This window comes from Lepidochelys olivacea, assembly GCF_965140295.1.
Source record: "Lepidochelys olivacea isolate rLepOli2 genome assembly, chromosome: 1".
NCBI classification, from domain to species: Eukaryota; Metazoa; Chordata; order Testudines; family Cheloniidae; genus Lepidochelys; species Lepidochelys olivacea.
In genome coordinates, this window is record NC_140411.1 from 160,595,858 (window position 1) to 160,623,802 (window position 27,945).

At 43.0% G+C, this 27,945-nt stretch overlaps 1 protein-coding gene across 2 annotated transcripts; it reads left to right on the top strand.

Annotated features, from left to right (window-relative positions):
* Positions 1 to 6,419: 6,419 nt before the first annotated feature.
* On the top strand, positions 6,420 to 27,324 carry LOC311526725 (histone H4 transcription factor-like). 2 transcript variants are annotated; one of them, XM_084640033.1, is made up of 11 exons: positions 6,420 to 7,552; positions 8,366 to 8,527; positions 10,526 to 10,749; positions 11,549 to 11,620; positions 16,416 to 16,530; positions 17,629 to 17,781; positions 18,749 to 18,826; positions 20,926 to 21,046; positions 22,730 to 22,868; positions 26,356 to 26,471; positions 26,835 to 27,324. In XM_084640033.1, the coding sequence occupies exons 2-11, from the start codon at positions 8,377 to 8,379 to the stop codon at positions 27,232 to 27,234; spliced, it is 1,569 nt and encodes a 522-aa protein (XP_084496159.1). In that variant the 5' UTR covers positions 6,420 to 7,552; positions 8,366 to 8,376; the 3' UTR covers positions 27,235 to 27,324. The 2 variants fall into 2 exon arrangements, with proteins under 2 accessions (XP_084496159.1, XP_084496160.1); XM_084640034.1 differs by lacking the exon at positions 11,549 to 11,620 and having other exon boundaries at positions 6,422 to 8,527.
* The last annotated feature ends 621 nt before the right edge of the window (positions 27,325 to 27,945 follow it).

Below are 27,945 nucleotides of genomic sequence, written 5' to 3' on the forward strand. Positions count from 1 at the left end.
TTTGATCTAGCTATTTTGACTTTAAAATATTTTAAAATAAACCGTCACCATTTGATAAAGATGGTTTATCTAAACAAATACACAAAAGAAAAAGTGCAGTATTCACAAGCTGAAGGTTTTCCAAATTTTTGCTTAGAAACGCCTAAATTGAAAGCAGATTTAACTTCCAATTACACCTAATGTGATCTCTGCGTAGCCTTTGGTTAAACAAAACTTTTACCACAGTGCTGGCATAAAAATTTTTGTTCTGAAGAATAAAATAAGTGAAGAGAGAAAATACTTAGCTGGTAGCATAGAACTGTATGTTGAATGCATTGTGAGGGGACATACCATATTAAAGACTGTTTTAAACTAAATTTTAGTGTTTATCATTTTCAAACAGTCATTCCACGAAGGGCTCTTGTTCTGCACTATGAAAGAGATAACATTTTATCATGTTTAGTCCAGCAGCAAATTAAAAATGAAACGTACTCAATGCAAATAAGTCTGAGATGCTAGAATGATAAGGGAATGATGCAAATCCTCATTTTTTCACTTTCTGGGAAGGGCAGCATGCTTCAGAGCTGTTATACATACTGTTTTGTGGATGGTCTCAGAAGAGAACAATTGAGAGATGTGTTTGTTCTTCCTCCCTCATTCATTCTACACTCCTACATATTTAAGACCCTATTCTGACCTTTCAAAGGACTGCCTGTTTCTGACTTTAGAGAGACAAGGTGGGTAAGGTAATATCTTTTATTGGATCAAATTCTGCTGGTCAGAGAGACAAGCTTTTGAGCTACATAGAGCTCTTCTTCAGGGCTGAGAAAGTTACTAAGAGTGTCATAGCTTGATATGCTAAACTATCTGTTCGATCTTGTATTTAGCTGTTTTTCTGGTATGTGTGAAGAAGTCATCATTAATCAATTTTTGCCCTAATCCTGCAGGTTTTACTCAGGCAAAACAAAAGTCTTTGTAAACATGCAAGTTAGAACTATTTAACTTGAGTAATCAAAAGAAAAAATGAGAAACTTGCTCCTGAGGGAAAATGTATCTCATTTTCATTACTATCCTCCCCACATTTTCCCATGCAGTACATACAGATCTCAACATGAACTAAGTTTTCCTGTAGGCATAATTTATTTGTGTGGTTAGCGAAGTGAGAAAAATGGGTTAAACAGGTGACAATCTCCAGAAACAGGTTTCAGAGTAGCAGCTGTGTTAGTCTGTATTCGCAAAAAGAAAAGGAGGACTTGTGGCATCTTAGAGACTATAAATAAATTTGTTAGTCTCTAAGGTGCCACAAGTACTCCTTTTCTTTTTCCAGAAAAAGGGAGATGCATAACGTGCTGCTGGCAGAAAAGTTTTTACAAGGCACACTGTATTTATTGCTCTTGGGTTAGAGGAATCCCATCATTCCTGAAAATGTCTGGTTGGCAAATGGACGGCTATTATTTTCATTTTATAACACATTAAATTACCTTCCTATTTAACATTCTGTTCTCAGTTAACCAAATCAGAAATGGACATCAACCATAAATGCAAAGGCTTCACCAAAATGAACACTGATCTAAAAACTAATTTCAACTGAACACTGACTAGCTGTATTCAGCTGAAGTTTGTAACAATCTAAATTCTGGCTATTTGATTATTCTGCACCTTTGCTTACTGCTCAGGCAACCATCACAGTGTACAGCAAAATTAACCAAACGTGTGGCTTTGATCTAGCTACAAGTAAAGGCCCAGTCCTGTAAACACATACACACCTGTTTAACTTGAAATGTGTGCATAAGTATTTTCAGGACTGGGGCTAAAGAGTGTTGACATCTACAATTTTATTTTATTTTTTTAAGGATTTAGGACTACAACATAAGCAACACATTCAATGCTGCCATCCAATGTAACAGCAATATTAATGACCGACTACAGTGCTGCAGAAAATGCCCTGGGGAACCAATATCAGTTGAGTTAAAATGGAACAAAGTACACATGAAAAAGTAAGATGGGGCAGAAAAGTCCCACTTTGTTTGCGGAGGTTCTCTTTTCTTTTTCTGGGAGTAGGGGATGGTAGTAAGGCTTAAATAATCTAAAATCTTTTTTTTTTTTTTTTGCCTCGATCCTAAAAGGTCTCCAAAGAGAGACCAGCTATAATTTATCTCGTAAATCAAGCTGTGACATACCATGGTACAATCCAGAGTAATGAGCAAGAGTGTCACACCTGCCCAGCAACCTTGGGTGCCTTACAGTGCCTTGCTGAAGTAGCCACACCGGAGCTGCTCACAAACAGCCTTCCAGCATGCAAGCCACATCCTGAGTGTCTGTGTGTAACTATAGCCTGACAGCCACACTTGGGTTACACTCTGGCTCTCACCAGCCTTGGTTATACTACCGGGTGACTCCAACACACCCCACTCCCAGACTTCCCCCCCAAAATGTATGTCATCTATTGCTAACCCTCTCTTGAACACTACAAAATATTTTAAGTCCACTATTCCTTAAAGGGAATATGCCATTTTATTATCTCAAATAATCTTATCTCATTTTATTATCTCAGACACTTAAATTTAAGCACACTGGATTAGATAAAACAGTAAAATAATCTTATTAACAGCCAAAGTCAGCACTCAGAACAACCTGCTCAGAAAATTGGCTGGTTCAACCTGGGTGCGAGCACTCAGATGCTTAGAACATCAGCCCTTGCCCTCTGCTATGCAGCTACAGAGTAATGTGCTCCTGTCTGGTGTCGCTCATCTCCATGGGCAGTGGGTGAAACTTCCTCTGGATGAGGCGAGCTCCTTGTCCTGCCTCTTCCACCCACAGCACCGTCCACGCTCTGCCCCTGCTCTGCCCCAGGCCCCGCAGGGAGGCAGGGAGTTCGGTATATGCTGTACAGAGAGAGATGAAAGCCCGATCTGTCCTTTTGAAAAACTGCTTGTCATTGACAGCCTGCTTTAAAGCAGTAGTTTAATCACCTTTCTTTCACAGAATTCCCTGCCAGACTCATTTACGTAAACTGGGTTTGAATAAGACGACTAGATCAAGAAAAACAACAAGGAGTCTGGTGGCACCTTAAAGACTAACAGATTTATTTTAGCATAAGCTTTCGTGGGTAAAAACCTCACCTCTTCAGATGCATGGAGTGAAAGTTACAGATGCAGGCATAAATATACTGATACGTGAAGAGAAGGGAGTTAGTGGGGAACCAGTGTTGACAGGGCCAATTTGATCACGGTGGATGTAGTCCACTGCCAACAATAGATGAGGAGGTGTCAATTCCAGGAGAGGCAAAGCTGCTTCCATAATGAACCAGCCACTCCCAGTCCCTGTTCAAGCCCAAATTAATGGTATTACATTTGCAAATGAATTTTAGTTCTGCTGTTTCTCTTTGAAGTCTGCTACCCTTAATTTCCCACTTCACACCCCGTATGCATAACAATCTAACCCTCAATTGCCCACTTCAAGTAATGGACTACAACATGCATTACCCCTTATGCTTAACAATCTATCCCAAACTGTATTTAGCTCAAACATTGTGATTTCCTTCCCCAGATCTGAAGAAGAGCTCTGTGTAGTTAATCTGTACCTTATTCCCTGATAACCAGAAACTTCTATGCTTGAACTCTGTACCGTTTTCTTTCTATTTCAACATTATCTTAATAAAATTATTAAATCTGAAAGCTTGTACCTTCCACCAACAGAAGTTGGTCTAATAAAAGATATTACCTCACCTACCTGATCTCTTTTTTTCTTTTGTTCCATGCAATACTCTTATTTGGCCTAGAAAAAAATTCTATTGAAAACAGGCAGAACAAAGACATAATGAGAAAATAAAAGTCACAAACAGCAATTGCTCAGTAGGCTACCATGAAAACGGTATGACATCAACAACGTCTCACATTTATTATGTGTATGTATTGTGATAGCACCAGCTACAGACCCCAGTCAGGACAAGGGCCTTATTGTACTGGAATTATACCGTCACATAGTAAGAGACAGTGACTGCCCCAAGATATTTATAAAGATTTACACATTTAACTAAGCACATGAGTCATCCTATAAAGCACCAGTGCTGCATACGCTTAACCACATGAATAACTTTTAAGATCTTGCGTAGTCCCACACTGACTTCAACAAGTCTACACGTCAGTAAAGTTAAACATTAATGACAGGTTTCAGAGTAACAGCCGTGTTAGTCTGTATTCGCAAAAAGAAAAGGAGTACTTGTGGCACCTTAGAGACTAACCAATTTATTTGAGCATGAGCTTTCGTGAGCTACAGCTCACTTCATCAGATGCATACCGTGGAAACTGCAGCAGACTTTATATATACACAGAGAATATGAAAAAATACCTCCTCCCACCCCATTGTCCAGCTGGTAATAGCTTATCTAAAGTGATCATCAGGTGGGCCATTTCCAGCACAAATCCAGGTTTTCTCACCCTCCACCCCCCACACAAATTCACTCTCCTGCTGGTGATAGCCCATCCAAAGTGACAACTCTTTACACAATGTGCATGATAATAAAGTTGGGCCATTTCCTGCACAAATCCAGGTTCTCTCACCCCCTCACCCCCCTCCCAAAAACCACACACACAAACTCACTCTCCTGCTGGTAATAGCTCATCCAAAGTGACCATTCTCCCTACAATGTGCATAATTAAGGTGGGCCATTTCCAGCACAAATCCAGGTTTTCTCACATCCCCCCACCCCCATACACACACAAACTCACTCTCCTGCTGGTAATAGCTCATCCAAACTGACCACTCTCCAAGTTTAAATCCAAGTTAAACCAGAACATCGGGGGGGGGGGTAGGAAAAAACAAGAGGAAATAGGCTACCTTGCATAATGACTTAGCCACTCCCAGTCTCTATTTAAGCCTAAATTAATAGTATCCAATTTGCAAATGAATTCCAATTCAGCAGTTTCTCGCTGGAGTCTGGATTTGAAGTTTTTTTGTTTTAAGATAGCGACCTTCATGTCTGTGATTGCGTGACCAGAGAGATTGAAGTGTTCTCCGACTGGTTTATGAATGTTATAATTCTTGACATCTGATTTGTGTCCATTTATTCTTTTACGTAGAGACTGTCCAGTTTGACCAATGTACATGGCAGAGGGGCATTGCTGGCACATGATGGCATATATCACATTGGTGGATGTGCAGGTATATGAGCCTCTGATAGTGTGGCTGATGTTATTAGGCCCTGTGATGGTGTCCCCTGAATAGATATGTGGGCACAATTGGCAACGGGCTTTGTTGCAAGGATAAGTTCCTGGGTTAGTGGTTCTGTTGTGTGGTATGTGGTTGCTGTGAATATTTGCTTCAGGTTGCGGGGCTGTCTGTAGGCAAGGACTGGCCTGTCTCCCAAGATTTGTGAGAGTGTTGGGTCATCCTTTAGGATAGGTTGTAGATCCTTAATAATGCGTTGGAGGGGTTTTAGTTGGGGGCTGAAGGTGACGGCTAGCGGCGTTCTGTTATTTTCTTTGTTAGGCCTGTCCTGTAGTAGGTAACTTCTGGGAACTCTTCTGGCTCTATCAATCTGTTTCTTTACTTCTGCAGGTGGGTATTGTAGTTGTAAGAAAGCTTGACAGAGATCTTGTAGGTGTTTGTCTCTGTCTGAGGGGTTGGAGCAAATGCGGTTGTATCGCAGAGCTTGGCTGCTGCAGTTTGCTGCAGTCTGCTGCAGTTTCCACAGCATGCATCTCATGAAGTGAGCTGTAGCTCACGAAAGCTCATGCTCAAATAAATTGGTTAGTCTCTGAGGTGCCACAAGTCCTCCTTTTCTTTAAACATTAATGTTACTTAGCATAGCACTGGCTTTCAAGAGTGGGCAACACGGCTGACCTAGGCCTAAACCAACCAGCCCAGGACACTGCTGTTCCTTTTGGAAAACCTGAGTCTTTCCATCATCGGAACACTGCGTCCACCTTTTCTAGAGGAGCGGGGGGCCACCCCTGGCAGGATCAAAGAGGAGGGATTACATTTAACGCAAGTTGCACCTCCGCCTTTTTTTCTGTCGCCTACAGCGTCACAGCTGATAATTTACAAATCCCACATACAAATCTTACCCCATGCAAATCCCAGCCGTCTGTGAAGGCCACACAGGCGGCAGCTGCAGCCCTGTCTACACTAGGGAAACTGAGGGGCGGGCAACGGGCCAGGAAAGGCAACCACCCTGCCGGTGGGTGCGGTGTTGTGCCTCACACACAGCACCGCAGGAGAAGAGGGGCTTGGGGACGGGGTCAGGGCAGCGGGGACGTGAGGAGGGAGCTGGTCACTTGGCAGCTGGAGGGGGAGGGCGGGGGGGAGCAGAGGCGACCCCGCCCCCAGCTTGCTCTTTTCACCAGGGGGCGGGGCTGCACCCCTCCATGTCCCCGCCTCCCTCTGGCGCGAGGGAGAGGGCGGGGCGGACTCCCTGCGGCTTCTAGCCCCGCCCCTAGCTGATCCCAGAGGGCCGGTGGCGGTTGATCGAGGAGGCGGCGCTCAGTCAAGGCGGGGGAAGGAGAGGGGGGCGGGGAGCACCAAAAAGTTCATCCGTTGGCGGCGGTTGCGCGAACCCCGCCCCCCCACCTGCTTGAGGCGGTGTCGCCGGGGACTCGGAGTCTCGGCCCCGCCCCCCGGGCTGCTGGGAGGGGGCGCCGCCTCCGCTCTGATTGGCTCAGCCGCGGGGCCGCCTGAGCGCGCGGCCGGGCATCCCTGCGGCAGCCCCACCTCGCGCCCCTAGGCACGTGAGTTATCCGGGCCAGCCGGCGGGAGCCTCGATCCCGCTGCTAGAGCGGCTGAGGCGTGTGGGCTCAGGCTGCTCTAAGGTGCTTTCCCGCCCCTGACGTGTGCGTGCGTGCGTGCGCGCGCCGGCTCGCCCAGCGCCCGTCTGGGTCCGCCCTTGCCCCGCGCGCCGGCTCTGAGCGCCCCAACCGTGTGCGTGGGGCTCGTGATGGGGGAGGCGCCTGTTAACGCCAGCACTTCCCCCCGTCCACAAGTCCCTACAGCGCGGGGGAGGGGGGCACAGCGTTGGCGGGGGGGTTCTGCGCAGTGACGGGCGAAGGGAAATATTTGGACCGTTGTAATTCAAATGCATCGATTGGAGCCGCAGGGACGGGCGTAGCCGGGGTGGCTGCTCTGAGACAGCCCTCCGGAGCCAGCGGCCCCGGTCCCGCAGTCCTTTCCGGAGAGTAGAGCTTGCTCTGTCCAGCCTTGCTGCACGTGGCGCTTGCCCCGGGGGGACCTTCTCTCCCCCCCTCCCTCCCCGTGGCAGCGGGCTGGCCCCTGTTGGGTGCAGCTCGGGCTCCGTTAAAACGAAGAATCGCGGTTATTCAGAATGTGAATTTGATTGTGTTGTTAATTATTCCGAAATCGGGCAACTTATTAATGCAGTGTTTGAAAGTGAAAGACTGCCTGCGCAGAGCCCAGCCGGGGTGGGTGGGGGGCGGACTCAGGGCAGGTCTGGGACCATCCCCGCGTTCTGCGCCCGGGGTCCCGAGTCCGTGACACTGAGCCGTACAAGCCGGTGTTGCGGCGGCGCGGGCACGGTTGCCTTTTGTTAGAGGCTCCTTTCACGGGGTAACGTTTTCAGGTGTGTCAGCGGCTTGGGAAAAGGGTAGTTAGTTAACTTGTGTTCCTTTTGCTAGCAGTTTCTCTAGGCAAACTACAGACATATTGTCCGCAAATGCGTTGAGTACCCATTTCATTTCACTTCATGGTGTTGACAGAGGGAGAGAAACCGATTTAGGTCCCATTTCCTCACGCCTCTGCCTAAGGCCTAGTCTTCACATAGATTTGGTATTGGTATTGGGTTGCTTGGGGATGAGGGTCTTTTACCAGTATATAGTTATACCAGTACAAGCGCTTAGTATGAGCCCATTTATCCTGGTATACAGGTGCTTATATCAGTATAGCTTAGCCCCCTTTCTGTATGGCAGTGATTCTCAAATTTTTTTAGGGGTGACCCCTTTCATGTAGCAAGCCTCTGAGTGTGACCCCTCCCCCGAATCAATTAAAAATGCTTTTTAATATGCTTAACACCGTTATAAATGCTGGAGGTAAAGTGGGGTTTGGGGTGGAGTCTGACAGCTGGCGACCCCCCATGTAAGAACTTCACGATGCCTTGAGGGGTCCTGACCCTCAGTTTGAGAAGCCCTGCGGGAATAAGCTATACTAGTATAAACAGATTTATATCAGTATAACGGTGGCTGCACTTGTGTGTACCGCTTGAATTATACCAATATTGTTAAAGAGGTGCAACTTTTGTGTGTAGACAAGGCCTGTGTGTGGGCAAGATTAGGCCATAGAGTCTGAAAGATATTATCCACCCAGTTATAAAAAGATGGTTGTTTTCATAAGAGAAATTTCTGAAAATCTAGTAACAAAACTACTCTGTACTTTAAAGGATTTTAAGTAATGGCCCCTGGAAACAAATTCAAGTATTCTGAACTGATATTACTGTGTGAATGGGAAGAATGCCTTTTTGTAGGGAAATGCATGGAGGAATTTTGTGATCACATTGCAGAACACTTGAAAGATTATCGACAACATCCTCTGGAAAGAACAGGTAATATATCTGTCTCATTCACCATACAAATAATACTGCAGTTTTTAAGATTTTTGTACTTTGGCCCTGATCTTGCACTGGCTCTGTGCGGGTAGAATGAAGTCAATAGAACTCTATGTGTGTGCTGGTGACTACCTGCACAGTCACTTGCAGGACTGGGGCCTATTTTTGTTTTTTTATTTGCATCTGATTTTGCTGGTTTTCTCTTTTTCTAAAGATATAGTACTAAAATAGAAATAATGCTAATGCAGGTGAAGTCATGAATCAGAAGTTTAAACTCAGTTTCTTCTTGAATTAGGGCTAAAGTGTGGTGTGTGTTTTGTTTTGTTTTTAAATTGGTAGTCTCAAAAAAGAATTTTTAGCTTTCTGGAGCTTATGTGTTACTTAAGATTTGTAACTTTAAGGTGGAGGTTGGAGAAATCAACTTAGAGGTAACTTGCCCTTTGGTTGTAACTGTTTTCTGTGAATAAATAAACAGTATTTAGTTGCTCCTGTTATATATCTTGCATCTTTCTTCCAATTACAGTTACAAGAAAAACTTAGAAGTTGTATCCCACAGAAAATTATAAGCAGTCTATGTAGACTGTAATAGCAATAGTAGAGTAGATATTTTTAATATTGCTACTGTAGCTCTTATGAATCCTGACCTTTATTCTTAACACTGTTTTCACATGTTTAATTGCTGGTGTAGATACTAGACTGAGTTTAATTAAAGGTACAGTAAATAGAAAGTAAAATTGAACCAACAACAATATGCACTCAGTGCCTCCACTATGCAAACTAATGGTATTTTAGCTCATACATAAGTAAAAAAGCTAATTTTTACAAAATTCTGTATTGGTCCTCTGAAACCACTGAGCTTGTCCTGGTGCTTTGGTGCTCCAGAATGAGTAATTCTATGGTGTTTCAGCTGTGTATAACCTACTGGAGTACTGGTCATTAGAGACTCAAGTAATTTCTGTGTTAATTTTTGTTTTGTTGCCTTATTACATGCCTTATTTTCCTGCAATTGAATCGATGTGTGCAGATCCTTGGATGGAGTCCCTTTCAAATTTAGAAACTCTGCCAACTCACTGGATTGAAACAAGTAGGCAGAACAGAGTGATGACCATGTGAAAACCTGCAAACTAAAAATACCTGATACAGAAACTGGCTGTTTGGCATTCTTAACAGTGTCCTTTTGAATTCAAGATTTGCACTGTCAAAAATCAAATATTGTGCAACACTCAAATATCCAAACCAAAATTATCTGAAACAGATATATCCTCTTCTTCCTGTGTCTTGGAATTTCCTTTGTGTTTCCATACTTATTCATTGTGCCCATTACCTTTGAATAATCCAGTTTGTACTATACAACTAACTACTCAAGTGGGTTCAGGAAAGATTATTGAATAATTAAAAGTTTGGTTGACTGTTATACAGGCTGGAGTGCAATTGATTGTAAAATTTGAAAACACAACCAAGATTTTTGGAGCAAGGACTGTCATTTGCTAAAAGTCCAGTGCCTAAGAATAAAGCCTCAAGTCTTTTACTATTATTTATATTGTGGTAATGTGTGATCAGTTATATGCAGCATTCTTGTAGCCATGTTGGTCCCAGGATATTACAGAGACAAGAATATTACTTTGCCCAACTTGTCTTTTTAATAGTAATCAATAGCACTGTAGAACTGTTCAATAGACTTTACTCAGACATTCTAAGCCCAGTGCTCTCTTTCTGGGGAAATTCCACTTGTTAACTTGTTGGGTATACTAGAATTGTCTGAGTTTTGAGAAAGTGAAAAATCTTGTTTATTGCTGAGGCTTAAAATCTTCAGATACTTAATTATCTGAACACAGCTGTTATCCATCACTCTACTAGTTTTACCTATGGCTCAGTAGATCATCACCTAAAATGTAAGTAATAGTTATCTTCTGGTATCTTCTTGAAGATTGTCACACACAGTTCCTAATTTAATACAACATTCCATGAAACAGTATTTCTTTTTTTTGTGTTTAGAGCAGTACCAGTGTTGGTGGAGAAATTGTGAATTTTTGGCTACAGGTCCCAGGGAGCTGGTAACCCATGTAAATTTTCATAGTTACCACACCAAGTTGAAATTCTTAGGCTCTCAATTAAGTGCATCGCACCAAGATTGGCCAGCATGTTCCCAGAACAGCCATACCCAGAATCAGATACCAAGGATTTCAGAGATGTATGTTTGCCATTGGGAGAATTGTGATGTAAGTGAAGTGAATGTTTCCTTTCTTGTCTCCTAACTCTACCTTAACTGTCCCCATCTCCAGGACCTGGAAAAGGGAATACCACTCAATAATAAATGGTAAAACCTCTATTTCCTCTTCATATCTTCCACCTTGGGGAGAGGGATAGCTCAGTGGTTTGAGCATTGGCCTGCTAAACCCAGGGTTGTGAGTTCAATCCTTGAGGGGGCCATTTAGGGTTCTGCGGCAAAAATCGGGCATTGGTCCACCTTTAAGCAGGGGGTTGGACTAGATGACCTCCTGAGGTCCCTTCCAACCCTGATATTCTATGATAAGTAGAAGTGGTAATTATTGTGATAGTGTTTGCCAAAGAATATACTGTATGTAAACACCATTTATTTTAGCATATGCAACCAATTTACTTTAAATCCAAGTATTTTTCCTTTTGTTAGAACTAAAATGACTTTTTTCCCACTGCACTGCTTTTTATGTGTTTTAGAAATATATCATACAAAATTAGAATATTTCTGGTTACTTTACAAGCTAATGAATATGCCATCAACCTAGCTAAGAGACCCACTGTATTTACTTTGTCCATTTTCTGGAACAAAAATTAGACAAGAATATCTATTTTCTCAGACATTGCAGCCTTTTAATGATTCTGGAACTGGATGGCTCAGAGGATTTGTTAATGAGTCTTTCATCTTTAAGTCACTAATTCAAATCTGACATAGCCTGGGAGTAACTGAAAAATGTCAGCTTCTGACAGCTCTTTGGTGGAATATGTAAAATTAATTAGTGGTCTCCATCCAATTCCTAGTGGACAATGTCTGTATCAAGAGTCGTTTGCGGTGTTGTTGTACCCCTGTTGGCTGTTGAGGAAGAGCTCTTGGTAAGCTTGAAAGCTTATCTCTTTCACCAGCAGAAGTTGGTCCAATAAAAGATATCACCTCACCACTTTGTCTTTCTGTATCAAGAGAACGATTACATTTACACCAATTAATATCCTCTTTGCCAGTGTTAGCATAGTTAGTAATGACTGAATGGGCTCTGAAACTAAACTACCTTTTGCCCCTTAGAAGTATTCATCCTAGCAGAGTAGGACCATATTTGTAGGGCAGTGTGGGGAAGCACTGGTGTGTCATCTTTGGCCCCCTAAACTCAGTTCTTGTCAGTGGGCATTATCTTTGAATCCATTGGATTGGAGCCCTGCAAGTGACACTCCATCGGGAAGAGGACTCCTTAGGCATACCCTTTAGATTGAGAACACTGAGCAAGGTAGGCTTCAGACAACCTTCCTTCACTACTACCTCTTTTTTTAAAGGTTGTTGCCCCTCTCCAGGTTGGTTTTCATGAAATTTACAAACATCAATCTTTGACTCAATTTACTTATTTGTTTTTAAACTATTTAAGAATAGAGAATTAGATTAAAACAAAAGATTTGGCATGCAGAACACAAACGCTATGAAACTCAGTCTGAAAATCTCACCTAGATAGGTTCACTTCAAGTTTAATTCTACAAAATTAAAAATAAGCAGACACTTACATTTCTAAAAGAGCTCTCTCTCCCCTTCCTGCCCCCCACTCTTTTGGCCTCTCAGCTTTTCAAAGTCATATGGTTTGAGGAGTCTCAAGTACCTCCTCCCCTCAGCTTTCAGTTGTTTCTCTTTGTGACCATTTTTCTTTGCAAAGGTGTGCCAATTCTGGTTGAGGGTGCAAACAATTATCCTGATTCTTCACTGAAGTCCATGAGATGTCCCCCCATTGACCTCACTGGTGCTCTGCAGAGGCACAAAGGTCTGCCTGCATGGAGTTTATTGCTGAATTTAAGTCAGTGTCATGTTTGAACAAACGTACTTATCTTGAGGGAGTGAATAGTTTCCATTCTCTGTATAATGGCTATTGTCCCATGTTTTTATTAACATTCCCCCTATCTAGCACTGGAGGTATTTCCCAATTTCTTCTCTCAAGAAGTAGTATTTCACAAGCCATTTTATCTTAGTCTGCCTAGAGGGTGACTGGATCCTGGTGTGTGTGTCCTCTCTATTTAAAAAAAACCCTTAATGTTTATGGGAGTTGTTCTGATGGAGTGGTAACTTCATTTTCCGTTTAGCATATTTTCAGTTTTTATGGGTAATTGGTGTTTTTTGTATGTTTTTTTTTCACTTATTAAGATGAAATATACCCTTTAATTTTATTTCTTTCTATACATGTTCCTTCAAGCTTAAACTGCTCTTATGGATTTTATTAATTAAAACAGTGTTTCCCAACCTGGTAGGCAGGCTAGACTAGTCCAGAAAGGTGAGGTAAGATGCAAAACAAAAGAGAAGAGAGTGGGTGCAGGGAAAGCTGCTAACCTCTTCCACTCCCATTGCAAATGTGATCCCAGAGCTACGGATAAAGTCCTCCTTGAAAATCACCCATTTTGCCTCCCAGCTTCTGTGGTGGCTTCTAATGTATCAAACTGCGGATCAACTTAATGGTACAAACTATCTGGCTCAGGCAGCAGCTCTTAAATTTCTCTCTGTCTCCTCCACTGCAGCAACACTTAAATCTAAAGTTACTGAGGTGATGTGCAACACGCCACCTATGCCCACTCTGAGGAGCCTGCACTAGTAGGTTTCTGGTGAATGGGAGAATGTAGGGGGGAAGCAAAAAAATAAGGAAAAAGAAAGAAACTAGGGAAAAAAGAGAGATAGGAAAAACAATTTTAAAAAATGAGAATAGGTAAAGAAATAAGGAGAGTCAGTGACAACTGTACCAGGGCATAGTGCGATGGGATGGTGAGGGCTCCTATTTGCTAACCCATCAGAAGAGGGGGCTTCCAATAAAAGAAAAGTTGGGAGCCACTGGACTAAAATAGACTGACTTTATCTTTAAGCTACTACAATTAAGGCCAAATTCAGGATCTGGTATATGTGGAAGCAACTCTGGTATGTTCAAAATTAGGGCTGTCAAGCAACTAAAAAAATTAACTGTGATTAATCGTGTAATTAATTGCACCGTTAAAGAATAATAGAATACTATTTTGATGTTTTCTACATTTTCAAATATTTTTTTCAATTACCACACAACACAAAGTGTACAGTACTCACTTTATATTTTATTATTTTTAATTACAAATATTTGCAAAGTACAAAACAAAAGAAATAGTATTTTTCAATTCACTTAATACAAATAATGTAGTTCAATCTCTTTATCATGAAAGTTGAAGTTACAAATGTAGAATTATGTACAAAAATAACTGCACTCAAAAAACAAAACAATGTAAAACTTTAGAGTCTACAAGTCTACTCAGTCCTATTTCTTGTTCAGCCAATCGCTCAGAAAAACAAGTTTGTTTACATTTGCAGGAGATAATGCTGCCTGCTTCTTGTTTACAATGTCACCTGAAGTGACAACAGGTGTTTGCATGGCACTGTTGTAGCTGGTGTCACAAGATATTTACATGCCAGATGTGCTAAAGATTCATATGTCCCTTCGTGCTTCAACCACCATTCCAGAGGACATGTGTCCATGCCGATGGCGGGTTCTGCTCAATAACAATCCAAAGTAGAGTGGACCGACGCATATTCATTTTCATCATCTCAGTCAGATTCCACCAGCTGAAGGTTGATTTTCTTTTTTTGGTGGTTCAGTTCTGTAGTTTTTGCATCAGAGTGTTGCTCTTTTAAGACTTCTGAAAGCATGCTCCACATCTCATCCCTCTCAGATTTTGGAAGGCACTTCAGATTATTAAACCTTGGGTCGCGTATTGTAGCTATCTTTAGAAATCTCACATTGGTACTGTGACGTTCCCCTGGTGTTATCCAGATCAGTGATCTGCTACGTCACTCCAGTCCTTGACTCTGGGAGCCAGCCTTACCGTGCTCTGCTGTGAGAACCCCCACTCCTGGGCTGTTCACGCACAGCCTCTGGCCTGTAAGCTACTCCTTGGATTGTGCAACCGAATGACACTAGCCAATATCTCCGGTCCCAGACACAACCCTAGAAACCTCCATCTTGCAGTGTCCAGTTATGCCCGCTGGATGCTGCAAGCTTATATGAGTTTGTCAATTTAACAAAGAAATTGATATGTACCAAGCTTGTTATCCCAAGGGGAGTCTCTGACACACTTCAAACCAAACGCACTGCTTCAGGTAGAATAAACAAACATATTTATTAACTATAAAGATAGATTTTAAGTGATTATAAGTCAAAGCATAACAAGTTGTATTTGGTCAAATGAAATAAAAACAAAATGCATTCTAAGCTGATCTTAACACTTTTAGTGCCCTTACAAACTTAGATGTTTCTCACCACAGGCTGGCTGGTTGCCCTTCAGCCAGACTCTCCCCTTTGAACAGCGCTTCAGTCGCTTGGTGGTGATATCTGTAGATAGAGGTGGAGGAGAGAGGAAGAGTATGGCAAATGTCTCTTCCTTTTATCATGTCCTTTCTTCCCTCTTGACTTTGCCCCCCCACCCGCCCCTTCAGATTCAGGTGAGCATTACCTCAGCGCAGTCCCAAACTGACCAAAGGAAGTGGGTGACTCAGTCGAGAGTCCGACAGATCCTTTGTTGTTGCCTAGACCAGTGTCCTTTGTTCCTGTGAGTCTGGGCTGGATTTGTCCCATACGTGCCCTGATGAGGTGTGAACTGCTCCTCTGTTCTTGGAGAGTTTTTGCCTGGGCTTGCTTTAAGCCATGTGGACACATTTTCAGCCTCATAACTATATACGTGAAATTACAACCTATAACGTTACTATAACAAAGATTACTACTATAACATTACTGTAACAACAGTGCACAGTGCATCATGAGCCTTCTGAAGACGCCCAACATGACAAACTTTGCATTAGATACCACACTATCGCATTATAAGGATGAACTTGGGGGTGCTGGGTGTTCCTGCAAGGTACAGAACATCACAGGTACCTTCTTTGCATTTTATCAAATCTGAAGTGAAAGTGTTTTTAAAACGAACAACAAGTGCTGGGTCATGACTATAACATGAAATATATGGCAGAATGTGGGTAAAACAGAGCAGGGGACATACAATTCTCCCCCAAGTAGTTCGGTCATAAATTTAATTAACGCTTTTTTTTTTTTTGCCATGTCATCTGCATGGAAGTATGTCCTCTGTAATGGTGGCTGAACAAGAAGTAGCACTGTGTGGACTTGTAGGTTCTAAAGTTTTACATTTTGTGTTTTGAGTGCAGTTCTGTAACAAAAAAATTCTACATTTATGAGTTGCATTTTCACGATAGAGGTTGCACTGCAGTGCTTGTATGAGTGAATTGAAAAATACTATTTCTTTGTTTATCATTTTACAGTGCAAATATTTGTAATAAAAATAATATAAAGTGAGCACTGTACACTTTGTATTCTGTGTTGTAACTGAAATCAATATATTTTGAAAATGTAAAAAAAGTCCAAAAATATTTAATAAATATCAATTGGTATTCTATTGTTTAAAAGTGCAATTAATCACAATTAATTTTTTTAATTGTGATTAATTTTTTGAGTTAATTGCATGAGTTAACTGAGATTAATCGACAACCCTGTTCAAAATTTCTTCCATAGATGAGGCACCATTTACTCTCTGTAAATTCTCTAGAAATCACTTCTATTAGTGTGTCTTTTGTTTTTTGTCATTTGATTTCCTGCCAATACTGTCCATCATTTCCATGGTTCCATTTTGTCCTCAGGTTACCTACAACAACCCAGAATGGTTTTATCGGCATGTTGCCATGCATGCATACTCTACTGAGAGAGAAAACATTCCAAGTAACAAGAAAGCTGTTTGTTGTTGTCACTGGAAAGGTAGCTCACATTCTATCTTTAATTTACAAAATATGGAATATTGCCCTAGTAGTTTCACTGCCACTATTAAATTTACTGAGTGTTTCATGAAGCACAGGAATATGTTAGATATCTTCATACAGCCCTTTTCCAGCAATCTTAAATAATTAAAGTACTTTACCTACATGTATGCTCCCTGATTAATTTAAATGGATTACACTAGCAATACCAAATCACTTTATTAAAAGCCTAGTATGCCAGAGTCCAGTCCTTCGAGGTTCTGAGCACCCTCAATTCCCATTTGACCTCAATGGGCGCTGAAAACTTTCAGCACCCACAGGCTTGGGGTCCTACATTGAAGGCATGTTTTTGAGTTTAGAGTAACAATTTTGCAGCCCTAAACCTTTTTCACACTTTGTAAGAATGCAAAAACAGTAATTTAATGGGCATTCTGCACATAACTTCAATGGGAATTTTGCCTAAGCCAGTGATCCCCGAACTGTGGGGCATGTCCCCCTAGGAGGGGCATGGAGGAACGTTCAAGGGGATGCGTGGTGGGGCCCAGGCCAGCCTCCACAGGAGGTGTGGAGGGAGCGCCAGCCTAGCTCCACTGTCCCCAGCCTAGCTCCACTGCCAGCCATAGCTCCATTCTGCCCCCACTCCAGCTCTGCCCTCATTCCCCCTCCACCCCACCTCCAGGTCAGCTCTGCCTCTAGCTCCTCCCCCATCCTCAGTTCTGTCCCTAGCTCCGCCGTCAGCTCAAGCTCCTCTGCTAAGGAAACCTTGGCTGAGGAGTAATGTGGGGGTTGGGGAGTGTAGACAGGAAAAGTTTGGGCAACACTGGCCTAAGCCAAGGCCCACTGAAGTCACTGGGAATCCTTCCATCCATCCTTCCATTAGTAGGCTTTTGAACAGGACCTGTGTAGCATTTGCAGAACTGAACTCTTTGTAGTGTTTGCAGTAGTAATGTTCTGACTTTTCCTAAAAACATTTTAGTTGTGCTCCTCTAAAAATGTACTGGTGGACTATATATAATACAGTCTTTCCTGTTTGTACTCAAGAGAAAATAAAGTGCTCATGTGCAGCTGTTCTGTAATCTTATGTAGTGTGTGTTTTTAGATTGTTCAGGAACTTTTAAAGGAAAGCACAAGCTATGGGATCACTTAAGAACCCACACTCAAGAAAGAGTGGTGGCCTGTCCCTCTTGTGGAGCGATGTTCTCCAATAATACCAAGTTTTTTGATCATGCCAAGCGACAGGTTTCAGAGGATCGTAAGTGGATTTGCTCTATTTCCGTGTTTACGTTTATTTAGGGATTTACTTTTGGGCTGCTTTATAACAGTACATATATAACACCTATTATTATTTTTCAGAAGTGTCAATTAAATGCAAAATTGACTTTAGGAAGGAAATTATCTTCCTGAAGCATGGAAGTACTTTTGGCTTTGCAATGATTGCTTGACATAAATGATGAATTGGGGTAATGGGGGAGAGAGAGAGAGCACTCACAGATGCATATTTAAATATAGTGGGCTCTCCACCTGATAGTTGTGGCATTACATTGTAAGAATAGAGATTGCCTCTGACTCCATGCCCATAGCTTCTCAGGGCAACTGCATTCCACTGGAACAATGAAACTGATGACCAATAGAAGAGGCTGTTGAATGCCAGAGTCAGAACTCTTAAAGGAGCTGGACTTAAATTACGGAATTCATTTGTGAAAGTGATCTGAATAATCATGGCACTAAGCACTCTCAGAACTAAATGCAACACGCTCTTGAGCTTAGATTTTACTCAGTATGTTCTTCGCTGCGTCACATTCTCCTACCCCCCCTTTCAACAAACCATAAACTAATCACGATATTTTTTCTACAGGCCAGGAAGGAAGAGAGATTTTTGTTTTTTTAATTACTTGGAAAGTGCTCAGGTACTATGGATGCTATGGTGATGGGGTCTATATAAGTACTCAAAACAAAGTTCAAAAACTTGGCAGGTTTCAAACTGTTAATATTTTTTAACAGATCAATTTTATTCCTAACAAGACGACAATGTATTGCTAATTAAAATTCTGCAATTACCCTAAACCAGATTTTTTCTGAAAACCATCAGGAATACAAAATACTGAAATTGTCCCACTGCTGCCAGTTTAGTTATCAAATTGACAACCCTAATCTATGTGTTTTAAAAATAGATCAATAAATTTCTATTGCATCACTGATCAGTTCCCATTAAATTTCAGAACAAGTATTTGTTTGTCAGAATTGTGACAAACACTTTGCCAATGAGAGATTACTACGAGACCATATGAGAGTACATGGTGAGTCAGAGCTTTTTAAAATAAATTTTCCACTAAACTGTAGCACAAGCATAGATAGATGATAGTATTATTAAGATATCTTTTCATATGTCAGCTGAGAGAAGCAGTATACAGACTCAAGGCAATTATGATACAATTGTAGAGAAACAGAAGTCTTACTATCCGATGAAGTGAGCTGTAGCTCATGAAAGCTTATGCTCAAATAAATTGGTTAGTCTCTAAGGTGCCACAAGTACTCCCTTTTCTTTTTGCAAATACAGACTAACATGGCTGTTACTCTGAAACCTATCAGATAGATAATTCATATGAGATGGGTTTTCTCCTCTTTGCATGCTTTGATAAATACAGGGGGGTAGCTCCCTTTGATGAACACCTAGCCAGCCAGTTAGCTGTAAAATCCCTCTTGGTGGTAGTTCTCTACTTGCTTTACCTGTAAAGGGTTAAAAAGTCCCCCAGGTAAAGAAAAAAAAAAGTGGACACCTGACCAAAAAAGCCAATGGGAAGGCTAGAACTTTTTTAAATTGGGGAAAAAAACTTTCCCTTTGTCTGTTCTCTCTGGGCTGCAGGGACATGGAGCAGCAATGCTATAAGCAGGAATGCTGTGTAAGGTTTGAACCAGGTATGAAAAACTATCTTCCATACCTAGAAGGAATCATTTGGATAGGGAACGTTTAGATAAACGTGATCAGGTTTATTTCAGCTTGTGGATCTCCTCTGTGCTAATCCCCGATGCTTTTGTTTGCTTGTAACCTTTAAGCTGAACCCCCCAAGAAAGCTATTTTGGGTGCTTAATTTTTTGAATTGCTCTTTTAAAATCTAGTAAAAGCCTAAGTTCCAAATGTATTATTTTCTTTTTGTTTTTAATAAAATTGATCTTTTTTAAAAACGGAATTTGGATTGTTGTGTCCTAAGAGGTTTGTACCTATGCTGTTTGATTAGCTGGTGGCAACAGCTAATTTCCTTTGTTTTCTTTTCAGCTCTTCCCTGGAGGGGGTGTGTGAAGGGGTTTGAGGGTACCCCACAGGGAGAAATTCCCAAGTGCTCCTTCCTGGGTTAAAGGGTTTTTTTTTTTTTTTTGCATTTGGGTGGTGGCAGCGTTTACCAAGCAAAGATAAGAGAAAAGCTGTAACCTTGGGAGTTTAGTACAAGCCTGGAGTGGCAAGTATTAATTTTTAGAATCCTTACTGGCCCACACCTTCCGTACTCGAAGTGGCAGAGTGGGGATTCAGCCTTAACACGTGCCCATTTGTTTAGGGCTTTCTCCTCTTCATGTCCTCACTTGACTACAAAGTTTGAGTATTACAGTTCTCTCTTAGGGTTTGTCTTCATGGGGAGGTTATTCTGGAGTAAGATAGGGTATAAATTTAAAGTGCTAAACCTATTCTGGAATAAGAGTGACTTTCTGTAATTTAGTTTAATTAACTTTCCAAGTGGATTAAGCTCAATAAGAAAAGGGCACTCTTATTCCGGGATAAGAGTGTCCACATATGGAGCTATCTAGCAGTAGCTAATGAGGAATACCTTATTCATCAGTTGTTATTCTGGTCAATTTCCCCATCCAGACAAGCGGTTAGCATGAGCACATTATACCAACCGTACATATTTTATATTGGCTGCCCATAAAGCGTCAGATTATAAAATAACACATTTCTTTAAACTCCCACCAAAATGTAGATCCTGCCTACATTCAAAATTTCCTGTTGCATGCACTCTCAAACATCCACCTTTTACGAATTCCCACCATTGTGCCATAAGCAAGTAGGCAATTATGCCTTTGTTTTACTAGGCCCTAGAGAGTGAAACAAACTCCCCCTTCCCCTCTGAAATTTGTTTCTCTCTCCATCTACCTTTTGAAAATATCTCAAAACACCTTTTCACATACACGTTTATTGGAATGCCCACTGTTTGGGCCATATTTATTACCCCTCCGTTCTCTTTCTTTTCCCCTCTTTTTTCTTACGCATTGTATACCCAAATTAGCTTTAGTTGTTAATTTTAGTGTGAATGGATTTTTCTAAATGTTTTTATCATATTGCACTGCAGACTGAGTGTCTTGGCAAAGGAGTGACATAGAAATAAAAGTATTGTTATTTCTCCAGTTACCCATGTTACATGTCCATTTTGTGACATGGTATGTACAAGTGTCTCCTCTCTGAAAGCACACATCAGATTCCGACACTGTGATGAACGCCCTTTCCACTGTGATCTCTGTGAAAGTAGGTAAGAAGATTTGGAACTCTTAGCTAATCAACAGAAGTGTGGAAATAATTCAATGTTCAATGAATGTAGGAGGTAACAAAGATAAGAAACTTTCAACCCTTAAAATAGCCACCATTTGCTCAAATAAATAAATAAATAAATAGGTAGTCTGATGTATTAGTCTGCTGGAACACATAAAGGCATTTCTTGAACTTATGGTGGAAGTAGGATTCATACTTGGTTTCTTAGTGCCAAAAGATGTCTTCCAGGTAAGAGTTTGCATACTGTAAGAAAAGGTCATCAGTGATCAATTTAGACCATATTTAGAACCATTTATCTCCTCAATTGGGCAGCTGCAAGTGTTACTGGATATTTCTGTGAGAGTCAGATGCTCCTCTTCTGAATTGTCCTCCTGCTGCTGGATCATCTTACCCATTTCCTCTCTGCTACCTCTATTTTTCTGCTCCCCACCTGATTCTCTAACTTCCTGGTGGCTCTCACAACCTTCTTTACTTTTTACAGTTCAATCAAAGGGAACACTGATGGTGGCATCACTGATGGAGCAAAGGGAGCAGGGCGTAATGATATAGGATACTTACATAAGTAGGCAGGGGTTGAATTAAATAGGGCCTTGAAAGGGAGAATAAGAAGTTTAAACCTGATGCAGGGATGGATTCCAGGAGAGATCAGATAAACGGATAACACTTTCATGTGCACGTTTTAGATAGACTGGAGGGAGTAATATGAATATTGGAGAGACTAGAGCGGAGGAAGTTTCTCTTATTATGACAACAGTTGATCAGCGCATGGACAAGAGTTTTAGAGGACAGAGAGGCATGGATGGATCATTGAAAAGTTATTGTTGAAAAAGTGGCAATATTTGGACATCGCCTGGATGCCTAGGAAGAAAGTAGAATCAGAGATTACCCCCAAACCATAATAATGAGACTGTTGGAAGTATATTCCCCTTTCACAGATTGTGAAATGGACGTAGAGAGGATAAGTGATTTGTACAAGGTCCCCTTCACTTATCATTGTCAGAGCCAGGAACAGAACCTAAGAATCTGTGACTCCCTCTCCTGTGCTTCAACCGCTAGATCACGGTTTCTCAACTTGTGGGTTGGAACCCAACACTGGGTACCTAGAATGTTTCCAAGGGTCACATGGCAGCTCCTGTTGTATGAGGCTGGCTGGGATCGCCTCCCTGCCCCAGGCACTGCAACCTTTGGGGTCCCAGCACCACTCAGGTTTGGCCTAGTTGTTATGACAGGAGTCTGGGTAGGCCAAATTTGAGTGAGTGGCACTGCAACCCCCTGAGCCAGATCACAACTCCACTCAGACTACTTTGGTCCAGTCAGGGGGGCAGGGCCAAACCTGAGTAGCACTGCAATCCCTGAGGTTGCAAAGCCTGGAACTGAGAGCCAAGCCCAGTGAGCCCCACAGCACAGGAGCTGCCACTGTGGGGTGAGTGCCGGGCAGGACCCAACCTCCTCTCCCCCAGGTGAGTAGGGGCAGGATCCAAACAAAACCGTCCCAGGGCATCCACCCCAGACTATTTACTGGGTTGCAACGGGCCATAAACATTTTTAAAGGGGTCCTGAGCCCAAAAAAGTTGAGATCCACTGTACTAGACCACACCCTCTCTGCTATTTTTGCTGTTATTTGAACAGTAAAAGTAATTTGTTTCACCTGTATGCTCCTCAGTTTTAAGAATGCTTATGATCTTCATAAACATGTTGAAACACACAATGATTCAAATGCCTACAGCTGCGATGTAGAAGGATGTGTTTTTACTTCACGGACTTCACAGATCTTGAGACAGCATTACAAGAGAGCACATATGGTGGGTATTTAAAAAAGTAGACTGAAGTATCTTTTAATAGACAGTAGGGGCTGATTTTCAAAATGCATGTGTTCGTCCAAATACCCGACCTGTGCTTGCATCTAGGCTATTTGGGTGCATAAATTAACTGTACACAGTTGCATGTTCCCAATCTTGAAAACTGGGCCAATATCATGTTTTTCTTTCCTGTAAATCAACAAGCCAATCCTAGCCTGAGAAAATATTTGAAGGAATATACTTCTGTGTCAATTTACTGCACTCTGTCCCTAGAACTAGTACAGCACACTAAAACAGAACTAGAACTGGTACATATTTATTACGTGGTTTTGAACTTGTCTGAGTTATAATCAGGGTCTGGCAAATGGGGCCCACGCCCATGGTGCTATAGCCAGGGAGTCACCACAAGGGGCTCGGGCTTCCCCTGGCTGACAGTGGTTGGACTTTTCTCTTCTCCTGCCCCTCCCCTGCGCTGCGCAGGAAGGCTTCTCGCTGCCCCTGTCCCCTTGGCCCCTCCCACACTCAGCCAGCTGGCTGAGGACTCCGGCTCTGCCCCAGCCCCAGGGAGCCCAGAGCTGTACAGCCCACCACTTGCTGCCCGGAGTGGAGCCGAGTCTCTCCCTGCCTGTGGCCCTGCACCACTTGGTCTCTGGTGAGGGCTGGCTGGGCAAGGGCCAAGAGGAGCGAAACTTCCACATGAGTGAGGGGAGGGCGGTGGGGAGGATCTGGGCTGAGCTGGAGGGGAGGGGAGACTTAAAGTGACTGTACTCACTGGTTTCAGAGTGGTAGCCATGTTAGACTATCGGCAAAAAACAGGAGTACTTGTGGCACCTTAGAGACTAACAAATTTATTTGAGCATAAGCTTTCGTGGGCTAAAGCCCACTTCATCGGATGCTCACTCTCTCAAACTTCCCTAACGTGCACACACACAGAGACTGGCTCTCACATACACTCTGTCTCTCACACATACAGTCTCACACTCCCCAACACACACTCTGTCTCTCACACTATCCCCCAACACACAGTCACAGGGCCATCCTTAGGCATATGCAGAATACGTAGCTGCGCAGGGTACCACATAATTTAGGGCACCAAATTTTGTGGTGGCCTAGGTAGCCGTATGCGGCGCTGGCTCCAGTGGCCAGCCCCATCCCCCGGCCAGCCCCCCTGCTCCTCCCCTGCCCTGCCCCCATTTGACCCCTTCCCCCAAGCCTCCACCCCACCCCTTCGCCTAAGCCCCCACATCGAGTGATGCGGCCTGCAGGATTAGTGGGGGTACTGGAGCCGGCAGAAGGGGTCGGGTCCACTCCCGCACACACCAGCGGCAGCGTCGGCGGGAAGCAGAGTGACCCGGTCCCAGCCTGCTCCACTCTGCCAGCTCCCAGCTGCGTTGCTCTGTTTCCTGCTGCCGCTGCTGGTGAGTGCAAGGTGGGCCTGACCCCTTCCTCCGAGCCCCCTCACCCAAGCAACAGGGCTGGGAGCTGGCCTGCTCTGCTTCCTGCTGCCACCACGGGGGCGGGCGCAAGTCCTGCTGCCGGCGCCAGGCCCCCCACAAATCCCCCACGCTGCCCTGCTGCTGCCCCCCACAGCTCCTGCCCTCACGGCCCTGCAGCCCTTGAGCGTAATGGGCCCCCCCGCCATGTGGAGGGGGCTGGCCCCCCAGCAGGGTGGCTGCTTCCCCCGCAAGGGGGGTGCAGGTGCTCGGGCTGCGTAGGTCACCACCATAGGTAGGCACGACCCTGCACAGTCTCACACACACTCACTCTCTCTCTCTCACACAGACTAGCTCTCACACCCACATATACTCTGCCTCTCACAGTCCCCCAACACAGATTGTCTCACACACGCAGAGTCTCACACTCCCCAACACACACTTGAACACGATCCCCCAATACACAGTCACACACACACACTGGCGCACTCTCTGTCTCTGTCACACACTGGCTCTCTCTCTCTCACACACACACACACTTGTATTATTATTGTTGTTATTACTGCGTGGTACTTCTGTCAAAATGTTCGTGGTGAGCCAGGAGTGGCGAGGGGCTGCAGGAGGGCCGTGGGCTGTGGCAAGATGCAGCCCCTATGTGACAGCACGAAGCCTGGCTTGAGCCGCAGGCCAAGCGCCAGGCACCACAGGCCACTGCAGCAGAACAGAAGTAAGTGTGGCAATACACCATATACCATGCCACCTGCGCTTCTGCTGACAGTGGCCTAGAAATTTGCTAGTTGTAGCAGTTACTCATTGTGACGTTATCGGATTAAAACATGATTTATTTGAGCATAAGCTTTCGTGGGTAAAAACCCCACTTCTTCAGATGCATGGAGTGAAAATTATATATGCCATCATGTGCCAGCAATGCCCCTCTGTCATGTACATTGGTCAAACTAGATAGTCTCTACGTAAAAGAATAAATGGACACAAATAAGACGTCAAGAATTATAACATTCAAAAGCCAGTTGGAGAACACTTCGATCTCTTTGGTCACTCAATTACAGACCTAAAATTTGCAATTCTTCAACAAAAAAACTTCAAAAACAGACTCCAAGGAGAGACTGCTGAATTGGAATTAATTTGCAAACTGGACACAATTAACTTAGGCTTGAATAGAGACTGGGAGTGGATGGGTCATTACACAAAGTAAAACTATGTTTATTCCCCCCCTCCACCCCCACTGTTCCTCAGACGTTCTTGTCAACTGCTGGAAATGGCCCACCTTGATTCTCACTACAGAAGGTCCCTCCCCCCCTTCCTGCTGGTAATAGCTCACCTTAAGTGATCACTCTCTTGTTACAGTGTGTATGATAACGCCCATTGTTTCATGTTCTCTATGTATATAAATCTCCCCACTGTATTTTCCACTGAATGCATCCGATGAAGTGAGCTGTAGCCCACGAAAGCTTATGCTCAAATAAATTTGTTAGTCTCTAAGGTGCCACAAGTCCTCCTTTTCTTTTAGTCAAAGTAAGTGGCTCATCAAGGGACACTTAACTCACAATGGACCATGGGAGACGCCCATCTACATTGAATGGACTTTCCTGTGGACATTCCATATGAAGTATAGGTAATGGCTGGGGTGGGCGAGGGAGCCCATAGGAGCCAGGGGTGATGTGTGGAGAGTAGGTGCCAAAATACAAATACAAAATCCCCCAGGGCACCATTTTCACTAAGGCTGACCCTGGTTTATAATGGCTGATGTCTTGCAATCCAGTGCTGTCCAGCTGATGTTTGTTTAAGCTGCAGTTGCTTAAGGGGAAGCCATAGATCCTGCTACCAGTAAAGACTGAGGTATCTGCAGTATAGTTTTAGATCAGAGAACTGCAATATTCAGTGGAGGTTATCTATCAAAAATGTGTACTTAGAAAATAATGTAAAATGTATTACAGGAGTATAACATATAGTTAATATTAAATTTTTCTTACTTTAATTTTACTCTTTGTATTTATCATCAACCTCAGTTACTGATTTCCACACCATCTTTTCCTCAGAATAATGGCAATCTAAAATATAAATGTCACATCTGTCAGAAATGTTTTTCCTGGTGTTATACATTGACTCTGCATCTTCGCAAGGCGCACAAACTCAGCTGTCATTCTCGCTTCAGGTATGTTATCAGTTCTTACCCAAAGCAAAAAATGAAATCTTTTTTTCTTGGCGGGGGGGGGGGGGGTTATTACCATCTAATTCTCAGTTTTAGAGAATGAGGAGATCTTCTAATAAAACATATTATGAATAGCTATCTCTTCCATGTATGTTCACATTCACAAAGTAGTTAATGCCATTGTGTTTGTTTCTTTGCATAAATTTCATTTCCTTTAACTACCATTTTATAAGTTGCAATTAATGACCTGGGTTTTAAATGCTAGCCGTTTTGGTTTAGTATGCATTTTTGTAGCTTTTTATTTGTATGCATGTATATAAAGCTACATTAATTTTTATTTTCATTACTTCAATTTTATTCTATTAGATACAAAGAAGATGATGATGGGTACTTGAGGCTGAATGTAGCAGTTTATAATGCTGTCATGGGTTTAGATCAGGGTCTGGAAAACAAGATGGCACCAAAGAAGTCTTCAGTAGTTCAAAACAGTACTGGAAAAGAGAGCTATGCCTCTTGTGAAAGAAGCCATTCATTAGTGGAACTACATTCCACAAGATGTCAGAGATGGTCACAAACTACTGCAGAAAAGGTTATGGTAGAATCAGAGACCTCCATTAAGGAGCCAGTGTATTTTGAACTTCAAACTACACCACAGTCATTTGAAAGCTCTGCTGCTCCCTCTGAACTTGATGAAACAATGACATTGAATACAAAGGAAAAAATAATAGAAATTGCAATGGGCTTGGGAATTCAGATTGCTGTTTAAGAAAAATGCATTTTCTTGGATTTTACCTTGGTCCCTATTTAGTACTCCTGGAAGAGTTCATTATTTTAACTAAATATGACATTTACAAAGAGTCTGCATTGTTTTCACTTGTCACATTTTGTATGTAACATTGTGTATGTATTTGTTAAATATGCTAAATAAACTAAATTTATTTTATCTGAATATATGATAGTATACCAGAAAGGTTTTGCTGTATGTTCAATATGCGATACTAACTCATCAAACAAGAAGGTATTGGATTTCATTAATCTGTGTGCTCTTGTAGCCTGTATATACAAAGGAAATAAAGCTATCCCTCAGAGGCAAAATTGTGAGCCAGTACCTAGACCAGAGGTGGGCAAACTACGGCCCATGGGCCACATCCAGCCTGTGGGACCCTCCTGCCCAGCCCCTGAGCTCCTAACCCAGGAGGCTAGCCCCCGGCCCCTCCCCTGCTGTTCCCCCGCAGCCTCAGCTCACTGTGCCGCTGGTGCAATGCTCCGGGCAGCGGGGCAGCGAGCTCCTGGGGCAGCGCAGCTGCAGAGCCCGGCCTGATGGTGCTCTGTGCTGCGCAGTGGCGTGGCTGGCTCCAGCTGGGCAGCGCGGCTGTAGAACCGGCAGCCACCGGTGCTCCAGGCAGCGCGGTAAGGAGGCAGGGAAGTTCGGGGTGGTGGTCAGGGGGTGGGGGTGTGGAGAGGGGTCGAGGTGGTC